The following is a 15,226-nucleotide window of genomic DNA, read 5'->3' as shown; positions in this document are numbered from 1 at the left end:
TAGTATTATATATATATATATATATATATATATATATATATATATATATATATATATATATATATATATATATATATATATATATATATATATATATATATATATATATATATATATATAACTTTAGACATATGGTGGGGTAGGTTACAGTTTAAAGTTGGTGTAATTGATTTGTGAAATCCATAATTAACAATATGTAGGGACAGGAAACATGAATTATTCAACAGATGGTTAAAGCAGATAGGTACTTCTAACCGATTGTATCTATATGTGATTTTAATTTATATTAATAATTAATAATAATATTATTAATAATAATTCTGATAAAATTAAAGATCCTTATAATAATAATAATAGGATAAATAATAAATATAAATCAATTAATAATAATCACATCCTTTAATATTAATAATATTGTTAATAATAATAGTAACAACATTAATGATAATATTATTAAGTTGATTAATAACAATCGAGATGGGAAACAAGTATTATAATTGTTATATTGGAAACCCTATATATATATATATATATATATATATATATATATATATATATATATATATATATATATATATATATACACACACATTTTCATTTACAAACAATTGTTTCATGAATCGTCGGCAATGGTCGAAGGGTAATTGCATATGTGAAAAATAGTTCAAAATTTTTGAGACTCAACATTACAGTTCTTTGCTTATCATGTCGAAATCATATGTAGATCAGGTTTAAATTTGGTCAGAAATTTCCGGGTCGTCACAATAGGCATATAATATGATTTGTGCAAAAATACCCAACTCATATGACCAAAAACAAGACATGCATTCCGGTATTGGCCATTGAGTTTCCCACCCATGAATTGGAGTAACCATTGTGGCCCTTGATAGGACAGCACATTGCCACGTCATCAAAAGGATGGTGGTTGAGTCTCCATAACCTCCCCACCAAACCTAAAACCTTTGTTCTCACCACAACCACCACATCCGGCACTGACAATGGTGGGAATGTTCGATCAAGAATTTGGAATCCGATGTCCTTGTCCTCTATTTGGTTAGAGGTGAACATGACCAAACCATAAACATAACATGCCTCCATAAGTTTCATGTTCGAAGCTTTATTTAATAAACGAAGCCCTACATCTATGTAATTACCATCGAAATAACCCCTCAAACCATAGCGAAAAAGCGCATTAGGGTTTTCTAAAATAAAACATCGAAGGATCATACTGACTAACTTAGGGTGATCTGCCCATAATAAAGGCCACAACGTATCAAGAGAAATCCTTTTATAAACCAAAGGATGTTGCGACTGCTTCAAAAAATCTTTGCAAACCCTCTTGCATCTGAATAAATGGTCGGATGAATCTTGACCAACTCTAGATAAGATCTCCACAAGCATATCTTGTGGAAGAGCTTCCAGAATGTTCAGTTGACTAACGTTAACATCCATTTTTTTTTTTTTTTGCGATATGACTATCCATTTATGATTTTTTGATTGATTAAAGTAAAAAAGATGAAAATTTTCTAGTTTTGTGTTTGGTGATAGAGAGGTTTCTGTAGAAGAAGGATATGATGGAAAAATATACTAGAAGTGAGAGAAATATTCAACTTGCTGTCTTTTAAAGTTGATTTTTGGTGCATTCAAACGACGTCATAAGTTTCCACGTGTGTACTAATGATGATTTTTATTTTCTTATTTTTATAACAACAGGAAGAACATTTTATTAGATAACAAATATTTACACATACCAACGTTTTATTGTATGAAATATGGATTCAAAGCTAATTTGATTTAAAATTTCACGATATAATCTCTACTAATTTTAAGTAATTTGGATTGATTTCAATATCTTCCAAACTTTAACTAAATCTCTAGTTATATTAGGGTTTAATGGTTGCCTAAATATAAATTTTTATTAAGTTGTTATTTTTTAAGTAAAATTAAATTATGACATTTACCTACCTTAAATTACAAAATTTAACATATTTAAATTTATAAAAATAAAATTTACGTTTATCAGCACATATAATCATTTATGGGATAAATTTTTTTAAGGGTAAAAATTTTATTGATATATCACAAACGTTTACACATACAACTATATGAGCTAATAACACGAATGGACAAACACGAAATATTTATAAAAGACCACGACAAAATTTTGATGTTATAATGGCATCCCGTAATGATGCAAACCTAAGAGAGAAAGGTTTGAGGAGAATGGAGCCATGTATGCCAATCAATCGACTTTGCTTTACACCTTTTCGCGACCCACTCGAATCTTTTAAGTTGTTGAATCTCGTTTCATTACGGTTTTTCCATATTAGGTAGCTAGCCGACCAAATTACCGCTTGCCAAATAGTTTTACCAACAAATGAGGTCGTTTGACTTGAATCAAGAAAAAGATCACCAACATTTATGGAATAGATTGACTGCAAACATATTTTCAAATACTCTGTATCACTACAAAAAATGTTCCAATTTTTGACACTTCAGTTATTTTTTAACACCTTAACATGAATTTAGGGTTTATAAGCATCTGTTTGTTTGCAAGTGTAATAAATTTACAACTATATACATATATGCATCTGTAATCAATTTACAACTATACACATCTTTTAAGGAAACAATTGTTTGTTTGCATCTTTTAAGGAAACAATGATCTGTTTACATCTTTTAAGGAAATAATTGTTTGTATGTATCTGTTGTAAATGTTTGTTTGTTTTAGCCCTCTACCGGCTTACTAGATGGTTTGGTAATATATAATTTTTGGCTATTAAAAAAAATTGTTTCTTTAACTGTAGAATTCAGTGCTGATAATTCTAACCCAAGTAAATGGGAAAAGGGGTCATGTTCACATACTCCTTCAATTTATCGCAAAAGCCCTTTAGATGAAACTGAAGTGTCTGATGATAGTCTAGATGTTGTAGTCATCAGAGAAAGCAACAAATGTTTGGGTGACTTAGAGGCTCACTAACCATAGACATCAGAGTTCTTTCTTTCAGGCAACAAGCATTCTGAAAGCGACAAATGTTTTTACTCTGCTTGTGCCTGAGAGAAATAACTATGATCTCTATAGTCTGATTATGAAATTATGACTCAATTCATTGCTAACATGAGAGTCAATGATCAATATTTGACTAATGTACTGCTGAAAAGGGGAAGTGATTCTCTTACAATAGTTTTTGATCCATCTACACTTTTGTCTCATAAACTTACAATTATACACTTGAATTAATCTAGGAAGTTGAACTTATATTATTATTCTAAGTATAATTAAGGGTATAATAGGAAATTAAGTGTAGATGGATCAAAAGTGGTGTGTGAGGATCACCTCCCGCTGAAAATTAATGCCAAGGTAAGGTCAAAATACCAGTATTTCACAACTTCAGTTTTTTAATATATTATTGACAAATAATTATAAATTGTTTAACAAATATAATGACAATGTGATTTAGAGGCCGCCTAAAGAGTTTAATGATATCCCGGAACTAAAGGCAGATTGAAAATATGAATGTCTCGATCTCAACGAAAAAACTCATATATGGGGGTTGAAGCAGACCAAAGGTGTAAGAAGGAAGAAATTGTTCATTTCTGGAGGCTGGTATAAGTTTGTGAATACAAATGGCTACATGTAACAACCCAAACCAAACCGCGACCAGAATACAAAATAAAAAAAAATTTGCTGTACAGAGAAGTGGCGCGGCGCGCCAGGATGGCCGCGCGGCGCGCCATTCGAGCCTATCCGGAAAGTTTCAAAATGCGAAAAAGATCGACCAGTTCCCGACATTTTTAGACGACACGCTTTTAACCACACATTCAAGTATGTAAAACTAACACAATTCAAACGTAAAATAAGTTTTACAAAGTGGGGCCCACTTCGGCCGTTTTACGAGTTTAATACAAAATATGAGTTTCGACCACCAAAAAGTTTAAGTACCAAACTACACTACAAGCATGGCGTTTGGGATTAAACTACCCAAGTCTCGGTCAAACTCCAAGAACTAACACTTCCAAAAAGCGTCCCCTAATCAACAAGCGGGATCTCTAATCCATGATAATGCCCTTACCCTTGTCCACAACCGAACCTATAAAAACAGTAAACAACGAGAGGGTAAGCAAAGCTTAGTGAATGCAATAATTATACGAATACATATATAATTATACCTACTTGCATACACTTACACAAACCGCAAACATGCTAACAAACACAATTAGCTTATCGTCGCAATAACAAGCTATAAACCTCCAATACCACAAGCTAGCATAACAACCGCATATAAATATAACTCGAATAATATAATATGCTTACCACACAAATAACCATGGTTAACCAATAGTACAAGGGAACGGCGCTCGCGAAAACGCCATCGGTGTTCACAACATCCGTTAGGGTACTTAACACCTCGCACCACTAACCCCTAGGGTGGCACCTTAATACCTCGGCACATCACCCCGAGTGGCATCTTAACACCTCGATGCATCACTCATTAATTTACGGAGTGGTGTCTTAACACCTCGACACTACACTCCTAGGTGGCATCTTAACACCTCGATGCTACACCCGAGTGGCATCTTAACACCTCGATGCTACACTCTTCACGTGAAACATGGTGTCTTAGCACCTCGACACTACACATTTCACGCTACAACAAATAGATACATTATATACATACGCATATAATTATTTCACTCACCTCAAAGTCTTGTGAAAAGATACCCGAGCTTGCGAAACCTCAAAGTAACGTACCTATCACATTATACATATAATCAAACGCAAACTCAAATCGGTCAACCAAACCCTTTCAGCATTCTAAGCCATTTTGACCCAAGGTGGAATTTCAACCCATTTGCACCCTTAACCCTAAATTGGGTCAACACACACCAAAACCCTAATCATTCGTCAAGATGGATTTAAAACACACTTAGGTCACAAGGCTAACTCGTTTTCATACTTGCTAGGCCGCTTAGGTCATTAAAGACTCATTTGACCCATTTCAAAGTCAACACACCCATTTGGGTCATCCATACCCAATAACACCCATTTACATATAATTAAAGTGTTCTAGTACTTTAACTAACCAATTAAGTTCATAATCATCAATCTAACACTTGAAAACCCTAGTTAGTCATCTTTGAGTCTTCATGACCCAAATTCATCCAAAAACACCCCATTCACCCACAAATGGGTTTTAAGTTCATCATTAACCCTAACTCTAACCCTTTCACAAATTAAACAAGGAAATCAAGATTAGAGCATACCACTATGATCAAAACGTAGCTAGAGGAAAGATGAACAACTTTAATACCCGCACTTTGATCTGAAATCGCCTCCTTCTTCCTTGATTCAAGCTTTCCCTCACTAAGAATCTCTCTCTCTCTAGAAACTAAATTGGAAGAAGTGAAGTAGATGAAAATGGAGTTATGAGGCTCCCCAAAACTGATCTAGGGCCTTAAGGTCGGCCCTCAAGTGAATTTACCCAATTGCCCTCAAAATATCTAATTAAAAACAAAGTGAGCTGTCAGCTCGTAATGGCGCGGCACGCCATAAGGCCGCGCGGCGCGCCAAATGCCCAGTTCAGCTTCTTTTGCCTTTTAATTAAATACAACCTAAACCCCACAACTTGAATAACTTATACACACATAAGTACAATAAAATATTCGGGTCTTACAACTCTCCCCCACTTAGATTGGATCACGTGCTCGTGATCCGCACCAAATACTAGAAGTTAAGCACTCTACCTTGAACATTTCCGTCTCCAATGCGGAATTACACTTGTAGCAATCACTCATCCGGGTTCTCACTTCGTACACTAACGCATCATAATACAACAACCGTACTTCACACTTCCATTCGATCAAAATTCTCACCACTCACTCGGAAATACACCGTGAAAACATCATAATATATCTTTCCAAAAGCCATAGCACTCCATCATTTCACGATATCGGGTAATCAACCCACGAGACCCAATAACTACAACCGTTTGCTCTTACGCTGAGTATCCAAACTCGTACCCTACACTCCACAATCGTCCTAAAAGTAGTACAATCCACCGACAATCATTGTCGTCACGCCTATCAATCGTGGAATATTCGGGAATCATCCCGACACTTTTCGAAAATCTCTCGTATCCCTCTATCGGGAACTTCGCCATACCGTCTCACGTCGCTAACTACCTCGCAATTAACTCCAAAGTCCAACTTGGGACTTTTTCGAAGACCATCGAAGCTTTCCTTTCCTAAATGAGCGACACCCGTTTGCTCATCACGTCTACTAGATAGGAACTTTTCCGCATTATCCGGCATTGGTCATACTAAATAATCCTTCCAAGGACTCGCTATAAGATATTCGAACCTCGGTCTTTCAAATCATTTGAGTGTCAACGCTCGCTAAACATCACACTATACCACCGTTGTAAATTCGAGTTTCTCACCGGTACCCAAAATCAAAGCAATCACATCATCGGGGTCAAAAGTTACACTAGTAGGTATAAGGAGGCACCTGACGTTGTGTTATCCAACTCCGATTACTATCACCGAGTCTCCCAGACTCGACCCTTACGGGGTCTACTCCTGATGTCACACGTCACCTAACTACACGCGGTCACACAAATCTAACGAACCTTACGGCTCGACACCCATGACTTCCTAGCGGCACCTGCTAGTCACTATCCACCTAGGCCGCATAGCTAGTCTACTTATATTCCATCTCAACACTAAGGAGACGCTTGGAACACCAAGGCTTACACCTTTCCAACTTGGTCCTAACCATTAACCCGGTTACCTACATACATAAGGATAGTTAACCACCAAGACTCTACTCGCACACAAACGCGATTAACGGAAATGCCTCTAGAACGGCACACCGCGTACACCCCTAAAATCATAAAAGAAAAGAATGGCCGTCAAAAGCGTACAACACTCGCCACACAATCACAAAACCGCCATTGAAATCGAATCGTCAATTAATCATTAATTCGAAGATTATTCCAATAACTAAATACACACTTGCACGCATTCCGAAACGTGCAATACACACAACATCCGAAGTCTATAATGATCACTTAGAATACGCGAAGTCGTCACGCATTTTTCCAACTTCTCTAGGCAATCATTCTCTAAGAGTCAACATTAATAACCAAATTGTCACCCGCAATTTACTAAAGTCCACAATTCCGAGCACAAAGTTTGCTCAATCCCTTATATCGGGAAGAACTTAACCGATCTCGTACCAAGATATCAATCCCCTAGCGTACCCTTACCAAGTACAATGCTAAAAACCACCAAGTCTCAACCTAATGTCAACAACCCAAAAGATGAAGGCCAAGTAAAAATGAATCCTTACGGATAACACCTTCCACCTAACACCCCTCTTAGTACGCATACACGGCTAATACGCATCTACCGCAAGTATTTGATCAGAACACGGCTATTGTATCACTAGTCACACAACATGGTCCTCATGATCGAACCACCGGCGTATACAACCAGTAGTTTTCAATACTAACAATAAGAAGGTTATTCAATACAAAACTCAAGGTGTACAAAAACGGCTATCGTGATATATCCGTAGTGCGTAAAAACGGCTATTGTAACACTACCAACAATATGTGAGTGAAACACGACTACCGCACTATTAATACCAATGTGTGAGTAAAACCGACTATTACTCACAACCATGTGCACAAAACGGCTATGTGCACAATTCCTACGGGCAATTAAAATCGTAAATATACAAGTAACGGTTCTTCCCGAGAGCCGCTTGCCATCCATCACAACCAAGGGTGGTAACGAAGAGTTAATCCTTCCGGATATCCCTCATCACCTATCACAAGTCAAACGCGGTCAACAGAGAGATGACCCCAAATAAACACATATATCTAATTTCCTCGTAGTACACATAATGGCTATTTTGTAACTACTACCTAAAGTATACGACAATGAGGCATCGTACCCTTTCTCAAATCCCATTACGCTTCCTTGGTAGGAATATAAATCCTAATAAAGTCGACACAATTTCTTTGATGTAACACTACCAACTTCCCAACGTAGAACCTCGTTCCTAAATCAAATCGTCAAGATTACAAAGTCAAACGATTTCGCCATTTACCGTCGTACACGACCATACTTGGCGTCGGTCCCTCTTCCTGAATTCTCGAGAGCTCAATTCGATAATAATAAATACTAACGTCTACCGTCACCCGATTGCGTCACTAAAGTGATGACACAATGTCAACATAACACGTATCCTTTTAGAACGAAATTACCGCTACCCGCAAGGTAGACTTTTCTAACTATCAAATCCTTTCTACCCGTTACCACTACGAAAGCATCCGGTCAACGATACACACATGCTCTCAAGGGTTTCACCCACTTCACTACAAACGCGAACACGCGCTCACAACCTAACGCCAAAGTTCGTTCTCATGGCTTAGTGGATTCATTTACCCTATCACTAAGAAATGCTTGGTTGCACCAAGTCTTACGCCCTCGTCCGTCAATACAAATGTCATCATAGGGTGTTTCCATTAGGAATGTCACCCGCATCAATACTACGTATTACCACTATGCATTCGTCCCCAGGGCGCGTTTCCACGAGTCAACGACTCAGGCGCTACCCTGGTGCACTATCATCAAAACCATTAACAAACCGAATCTTCACCGAGTTCAATTGAGTCTAAATAGATCTCGAAGCAAAGTTTAAGTCCCTAATACATACACGAATCCATCGGCACAAATAAACAATAATAACGCATATTTGTACCAAAGACGAAAATACCTGAAACATCATCGTTGGACCCTTGCACTCCACTGATCATCAGATAGTCACGCTTTAACCTCCTAACCCGATCTACAAACGATTCGGAACACTCCGACTTACGGTGTCCCTTATTTTGGCAAATAAAGCACTTGATCGTGCTTAAAGGTACACTCGTACAATCCCGTGCAAAATGACCTCGTCCTCCACACCGAAAGCACGTAGGCCCATAACCTGTCTTACTCCTCTTCTTCACTTTTTCAACACCTCCGGGCGTACTTCTCGCCCTTTTACTAGGAGCACCTCTTGATTCTAACTTTCTCTTACCCAAAGAGTGATCAGCAAATTTTGAAGCATGAGATTCAATCCCCATAGTTGCTCCTTCGTCACCGTCACCTTGAGGTTTAGGAGACCTCTTTTCTAACTCTTCCTTCACGACCTTAGGCACTCGGTCTCGAACCATCTCGGTCACTATTCCCTTGAACGACTCTTGGAGAACTTGCTTAACCTTGTTAGCGAAAATCAAGATATAGCGTTCGAACTCCGCCTCAATCCTTAATGTTAACTCATCCTTCCCCTCATGAATAGGGGCATCCGTTCCGGTTCCATCTTTCGTCTTCATTCTAAAGAATGCATATAGATTAAACAACGAAACGAAAAGGAACGACATACATATACCACACCGCCCCATCTTGGTTGATACTCGTCGTACATTGCTTGTTTGACATGTCTTGAACCCGTAACAATGGTAGCTAATCATTGTTACGCGAGCACGTCGCATTAACTTGCTAGTACAACGTCTATCTCGCTTGATGATTGCTAAAACAACACAAAACGATTAGTGCAAGGTTAGTTCACATAGACCTAAGCACTAACCAAATCCCCGGTCCGACCCGTCTCCTACAAGTCCCGCAAAAAGCGCATACACATTAAAGTCTAAGTCTAGGCACCTATCTCAAGTCGCCTAAATCCCTTAGACCATGCTCTGATACCACTTGTAACAACTCAAACCAAACCGCGACCAGAATACAACAAAAAAAAAATTTGCTGTACAGAGAAGTGGCGCGGCGCGCCAGGATGGCCGCGCGGCGCGCCATTCGGGCCTGTTCGGAAAGTTTCAAAATGCGAAAAAGATCGACCAGTTCCCGACATTTTTAGACGACACGCTTTTAACCACACATTCAAATATGTAAAACTAACACAATTCAAACGTAAAATAAGTTTTACAAAGCGGGGCCCACATCGGCCGTTTTACGAGTTTAATACAAAATATGAGTTTCGACCGCCAAAAAGTTTAAGTACCAAACTACACTACGAGCATGGCGTTTGGGATTAAACTACCCAAGTCTCGGTCAAACTCCAAGAACTAACACTTCCAAAAAGCGTCCCCTAATCAACAAGCGGGATCTCTAATCCATGATAATGCCCTTACCCTTGTCCACAACCGAACCTATAAAAATAGTAAACAACGAGAGGGTAAGCAAAGCTTAGTGAATGCAATAATTATACGAATACATATATAATTATACCTACTTGCATACACTTACACAAACCGCAAACATGCAACCAAACAAAATTAGCTTATCGTCGCAATAACAAGCTATAAACCTCCAATACCACAAGCTAGCATAACAACCGGATATAAATATAACTCGAATAATATAATATGCTTACCACACAAATAACCATGGTTAACCAATAGTACAAGGGAACGGCGCTCGCGAAAACGCCATCGGTGTTCACAACATCCGTTAGGGCACTTAACACCTCGCACCACTAACCCCTAGGGTGGCACCTTAACACCTCGGCACATCACCCCGAGTGGCATCTTAACACCTCGATGCATCACTCATTAATTTACGGAGTGGTGTCTTAACACCTCGACACTACACTCCTAGGTGGCATCTTAACACCTCGATGCTACACCCGAGTGGCATCTTAACACCTCGATGCTACACTCTTCACGTGAAACATGGTGTCTTAGCACCTCGACACTACACATTTCACGCTACAACAAATAGATACATTATATACATACGCATATAATTATTCCACTCACCTCAAAGTCTTGTGAAAAGATACCCGAGCTTGCGAAACCTCAAAGTAACGTACCTATCACATTATACATATAATCAAATGCAAACTCAAGTCGGTCAACCAAACCCTTTCACCATTCTAAGCCATTTTGACCCAAGGTGCAATTTAAACCCATTTGCACCCTTAACCCTAAATTGGGTCAACACACACCAAAACCCTAATCATTCGTCAAGATGGGTTTAAAACACACTTAGGTCACAAGGCTAACTCGTTTTCATACTTGCTAGGTCGCTTAGGTCATTAAAGACTCATTTGACCCATTTCAAAGTCAACACAGCCATTTGGGTCATCCATACCCAATAACACCCATTTACATATCATTAAAGTGTTCTAGTACTTTAACTAACCAATTAAGTTCATAATCATCAATCTAACACTTGAAAACCCTAGTTAGTCATCTTTGAGTCTTCATGACCCAAATTCATCCAAAAACACCCCATTCACCCACAAATGGGTTTTAAGTTCATCATTAACCCTAACTCTAACCCTTTCACAAATTAAACAAGGAAATCAAGATTAGAGCATACCACTATGATCAAAACGTAGCTAGAGGAAAGATGAACAACTTTAATACCCGCACTTTGATCCAAAATCGCCTCCTTCTTCCTTGATTCAAGCTTTCCCTCACTAAGAATCTCTCTCTCTCTCTCTAGAAACTAAATTGGAAGAAGTGAAGTAGATGAAAATGGAGTTATGAGGCTCCCCAAAATTGATCTAGGGCCTTAAGGTCAGCCCTCAAGTGAATTTACCCAATTGCCCTCAAAATATCTAATTAAAAACAAAGTGAGCTGTCAGCCCGTAATGGCGCGGCGCGCCATAAGGCAGCGCGGCGCGCCAAATGCCCAGTTCAGCTTCTTTTGCCTTTTAATTAAATACAACCTAAAGCCCACAACTTGAATAACTTATACACACATAAGTACAATAAAATATTCGGGTCTTACACTACAATCCAGAAGACAGGTGTCGGATTGGGTTCAGCCGCGACGATCTGAGGTTTTTCATGATCCTAGATGGAACTCACCCGGTTGAATGATTTATTTAGATTTGGTATCTTTTGTATTTTGATGGTTATGTAATTATTAAACACTTTAGGATAAAACTTATGGTAGCTTTATAATCGTGGAATAGTTTGTCATGTAACTGAACTTTATCATATGGCCATCGATAAATGATGGTAATTTTTGGAACATACAATGCTCTCCCATGAAATGTCCCGTTCATACCGATTACAAACGTTCCATATTAATTGATTTCGTTGCGAGGTTTTGACCTCTATATGAGACGTTTTTCAAAGACTGCATTCGATTTTTAAAACAAACCATAATCTTTAAAATATTACGACGATTAACAAATAATGATAATCTAAAATATTGCGTTTTCACACGACCATTACATAATGGTTTACAATAATATTACACAACAATATATATGTCTTCGAATGCAGTTTTTAAACAATATTATACAAGCATGCTGACTCCAACTCTTGTCCATAAATTAGCATGCAACAGCGGAAGCTCTTAATAATCACCTGAGAATAAACATGCTTTAAACGTCAACAAAAAATGTTGGTGAGTTATAGGTTTAACCTATATATCAAATTGTAATAATAATAGACCACAAGATTTCCTCTTTTAATAACATGCAATCTGCATAAAAATCATTCATAAGGTTGAACACCTGGTAACCGACATTAACAAATGCATCTAGAATATCCCCATATATAAATATCGAAGTACTAAAGAAGTTTAAATTCTCTGACTGGGGCGTGTCAAAGCCCATAGATCTATCTTTAGGATTCGCGTCAATTGGATGCAATTATAATAAACACCAATTCTTAGGCTACCAAGTTCAACAAGGGCGATATCCGGTATAATGATTCAACATAGAATGTAGTTTCAATACTTGTGTCTATTTTGTAAATCATTTTCAAAACTGCATGTATTCTCATCTCAAAAATATTAGATAGTAAAAATGGGACTATAACTCACTTTCACAGATTTTTCCTTTGTCGGGAAAATAAGACTTGGCTACGGGTCGATTCACGAACCTATAACAATTATGTACATATATATCAAAGTATGATCGAAATATAGTCACAACATTTTTTATTACGTTTTAATGATTTAAGTTTGTTAAGTTAGCAGTCCAACGTTAGTAATCTACAACTAGTTGTCCACAGTTAGATGTACAGAAATAAATCAATATATATTATCTCGAATCAATCCACGACCCAGTGTATACAAGTCTCAGGCTAGATCACAACTCAAAGTATATATATTATTTTGGAATCAACCTCAACCCTGTATAGCTAACACTAGCATTACTGCATATAGAGTGTCTATGGTTGTTCCCAAATAATATATATAGATGGGTCGATATGATATGTCAAAACATTGTATACGTGTCTATGGTATCCCAAGATTACATAATATATGTTAGAATACATATATAATACAATATAAGGTAGTTAAGTTATGGTTTGTATAGATTTGTTACAAATTTCACGTAGCTACAACAAGCAAAATTATCCAATCTTGTTTTACCCATAACTTCTTCGTTTTAAATCCGTTTTGAGTGATTCAAGTTGCTACGGTTTCATAATGAACTGAAATTTATGAAACTAAACAGAAAAAATATAATTTTATAGTCATAAGTACAGGTTACAAGTCAATATTGTAAGAGGTAGTCATTTCAGTCGAAAGAACGACGTCTTGATGACCATTTTGAAAAACATACTTCCACTTTGAGTTTAACCATGATTTTTGGATATAGTTTCATGTTAATAAGAAAAATCATTTTCCGAGAAGAAAAACTTTTAAATCAAAGTTTATCATAGTTTTTTTTTTAATTATCAAACCCAAAACAGCCCGTGGTTTTACTACGACGGCGTATGTCCGGTTTTACGCTGTTCATCGTGTTTCCAGGTTTTAAATCTTTATGTTAGCATATCATATAGATATATAATATGTGTTTAGTTGATTTTAAAAGTTAAGTTAGAGGGATTAACTTTGTTTACGAACAAGTTTAGAATTAACTAAACTATGTTCTAGTGATTACAAGTTTAAATCTTCGAATAAGATAGTTATATATATATGAATCGAATGATGTTATGAACATAATTACTACCTTAAGTTTAGTAGGTAAACCTACTAGAAGTGACAAAAATTGATCTAGCTTCAAAGGATTCTTGGATGGCTTGAAAGTTCTTGAAGTAGAATCATGACACGGAAACAAGTTCAAGTAAGATTTCCACTCGAAATAAGCTTGTTATAGTTATATAAATTGAATCAAAGTTTGAATATGAGTATTATCTTGAATTAGAAAGATATATTACTGTAAATAAGAAAGATTTCTTGAGATTGGATGATCACTTGAAATGGATTTGCAAGATTGGAAGTAAGCTAGTAAACTTGAAAGTATTTGTGAAATGTTCTTGATGTGTTCTTGAATGATGATGTTTCTTGATTGTAATTGAAGCTAGATTGACCTAGATGATCAATATTAATGAAGTATAGATGTTCTTAATCTTAGAGAGAGTTAAGATGGAGAGAATTTGGATTAGAAAATCAATGAAATGTGATGCGTGTGTTGTTTGAAAAAAATGCCTAATGCTTAGTCAATATAAGGTTACTAGTTTTTGTTTTCATGCTCATAAGTCATGCTAGTTGTCAAATGATGGTTCCCACATGTCTTGGTGACTCACAAGGGCTACTAAGAGCTGATCATTGGAGTGTATAAATCAATAGTAAATACATCTAGAAGCTATGTATTGTACGAGTACGAATACGGGTGTATACGAGTAGAATTGTTGATGAAAATGGATGAGAATGCAATTGTAAGCATTTTTGATAAGTAGAAGTATTTTGATATGTGTCTTGAAGTCTTTCAAAAGTGTATGAATATGAGACGACCCGTCCCAATCCATAAGGACGAATACAATAACATATGCTTTCATTGCGAGATATTGACCTCTATATGCGACATTTTTTCAAAATCTGCATTCATTTTTATAATACAAACCAAAACCTTTATTACAACCAAAGGATTTAAACAACATAATAATGATTATCGTTTAGCGATAATCTTAGTCTTACAAACTTTACATTTGATAATAACAATACGTTTTCCAACATATTTCACATTACAAATCTTCTGATATGCAGTTTTATTTTTGACACAAATATGCATACTCCAAATCTTGCTTAAATTTGGCATAATGCAGCGGAAGCTTTTATTTTTCTCCTGAGAATAAACATGCTTAAAACGTCAACATAAAGTTGGTGATATATAGGTTTAATGCTAGCAGCGTTATAAATATAGACCATAAGATTTCATATACTTAAACGTTTTAATAAAAATATTCTA

At 36.6% G+C, this 15,226-nt stretch overlaps 1 protein-coding gene across 1 annotated transcript; it reads right to left on the bottom strand.

Annotated features, from left to right (window-relative positions):
• Positions 1 to 801: 801 nt before the first annotated feature.
• Positions 802 to 1,452, bottom strand: LOC139868785 (F-box protein At2g35280-like). Its single transcript, XM_071857128.1, has one exon. It carries the CDS (start codon positions 1,450 to 1,452, stop codon positions 802 to 804), a length of 651 nt encoding a protein of 216 aa, XP_071713229.1.
• Between the last annotated feature and the right edge of the window lie 13,774 nt (positions 1,453 to 15,226).

Source organism: Rutidosis leptorrhynchoides, chromosome 9 (assembly GCF_046630445.1).
Source record: "Rutidosis leptorrhynchoides isolate AG116_Rl617_1_P2 chromosome 9, CSIRO_AGI_Rlap_v1, whole genome shotgun sequence".
Taxonomy (NCBI): Eukaryota; Viridiplantae; Streptophyta; class Magnoliopsida; order Asterales; family Asteraceae; genus Rutidosis; species Rutidosis leptorrhynchoides.
The sequence above is the reverse complement of the archived record's forward strand: the minus strand, read 5'-3'. Positions and strand labels throughout refer to the sequence as shown.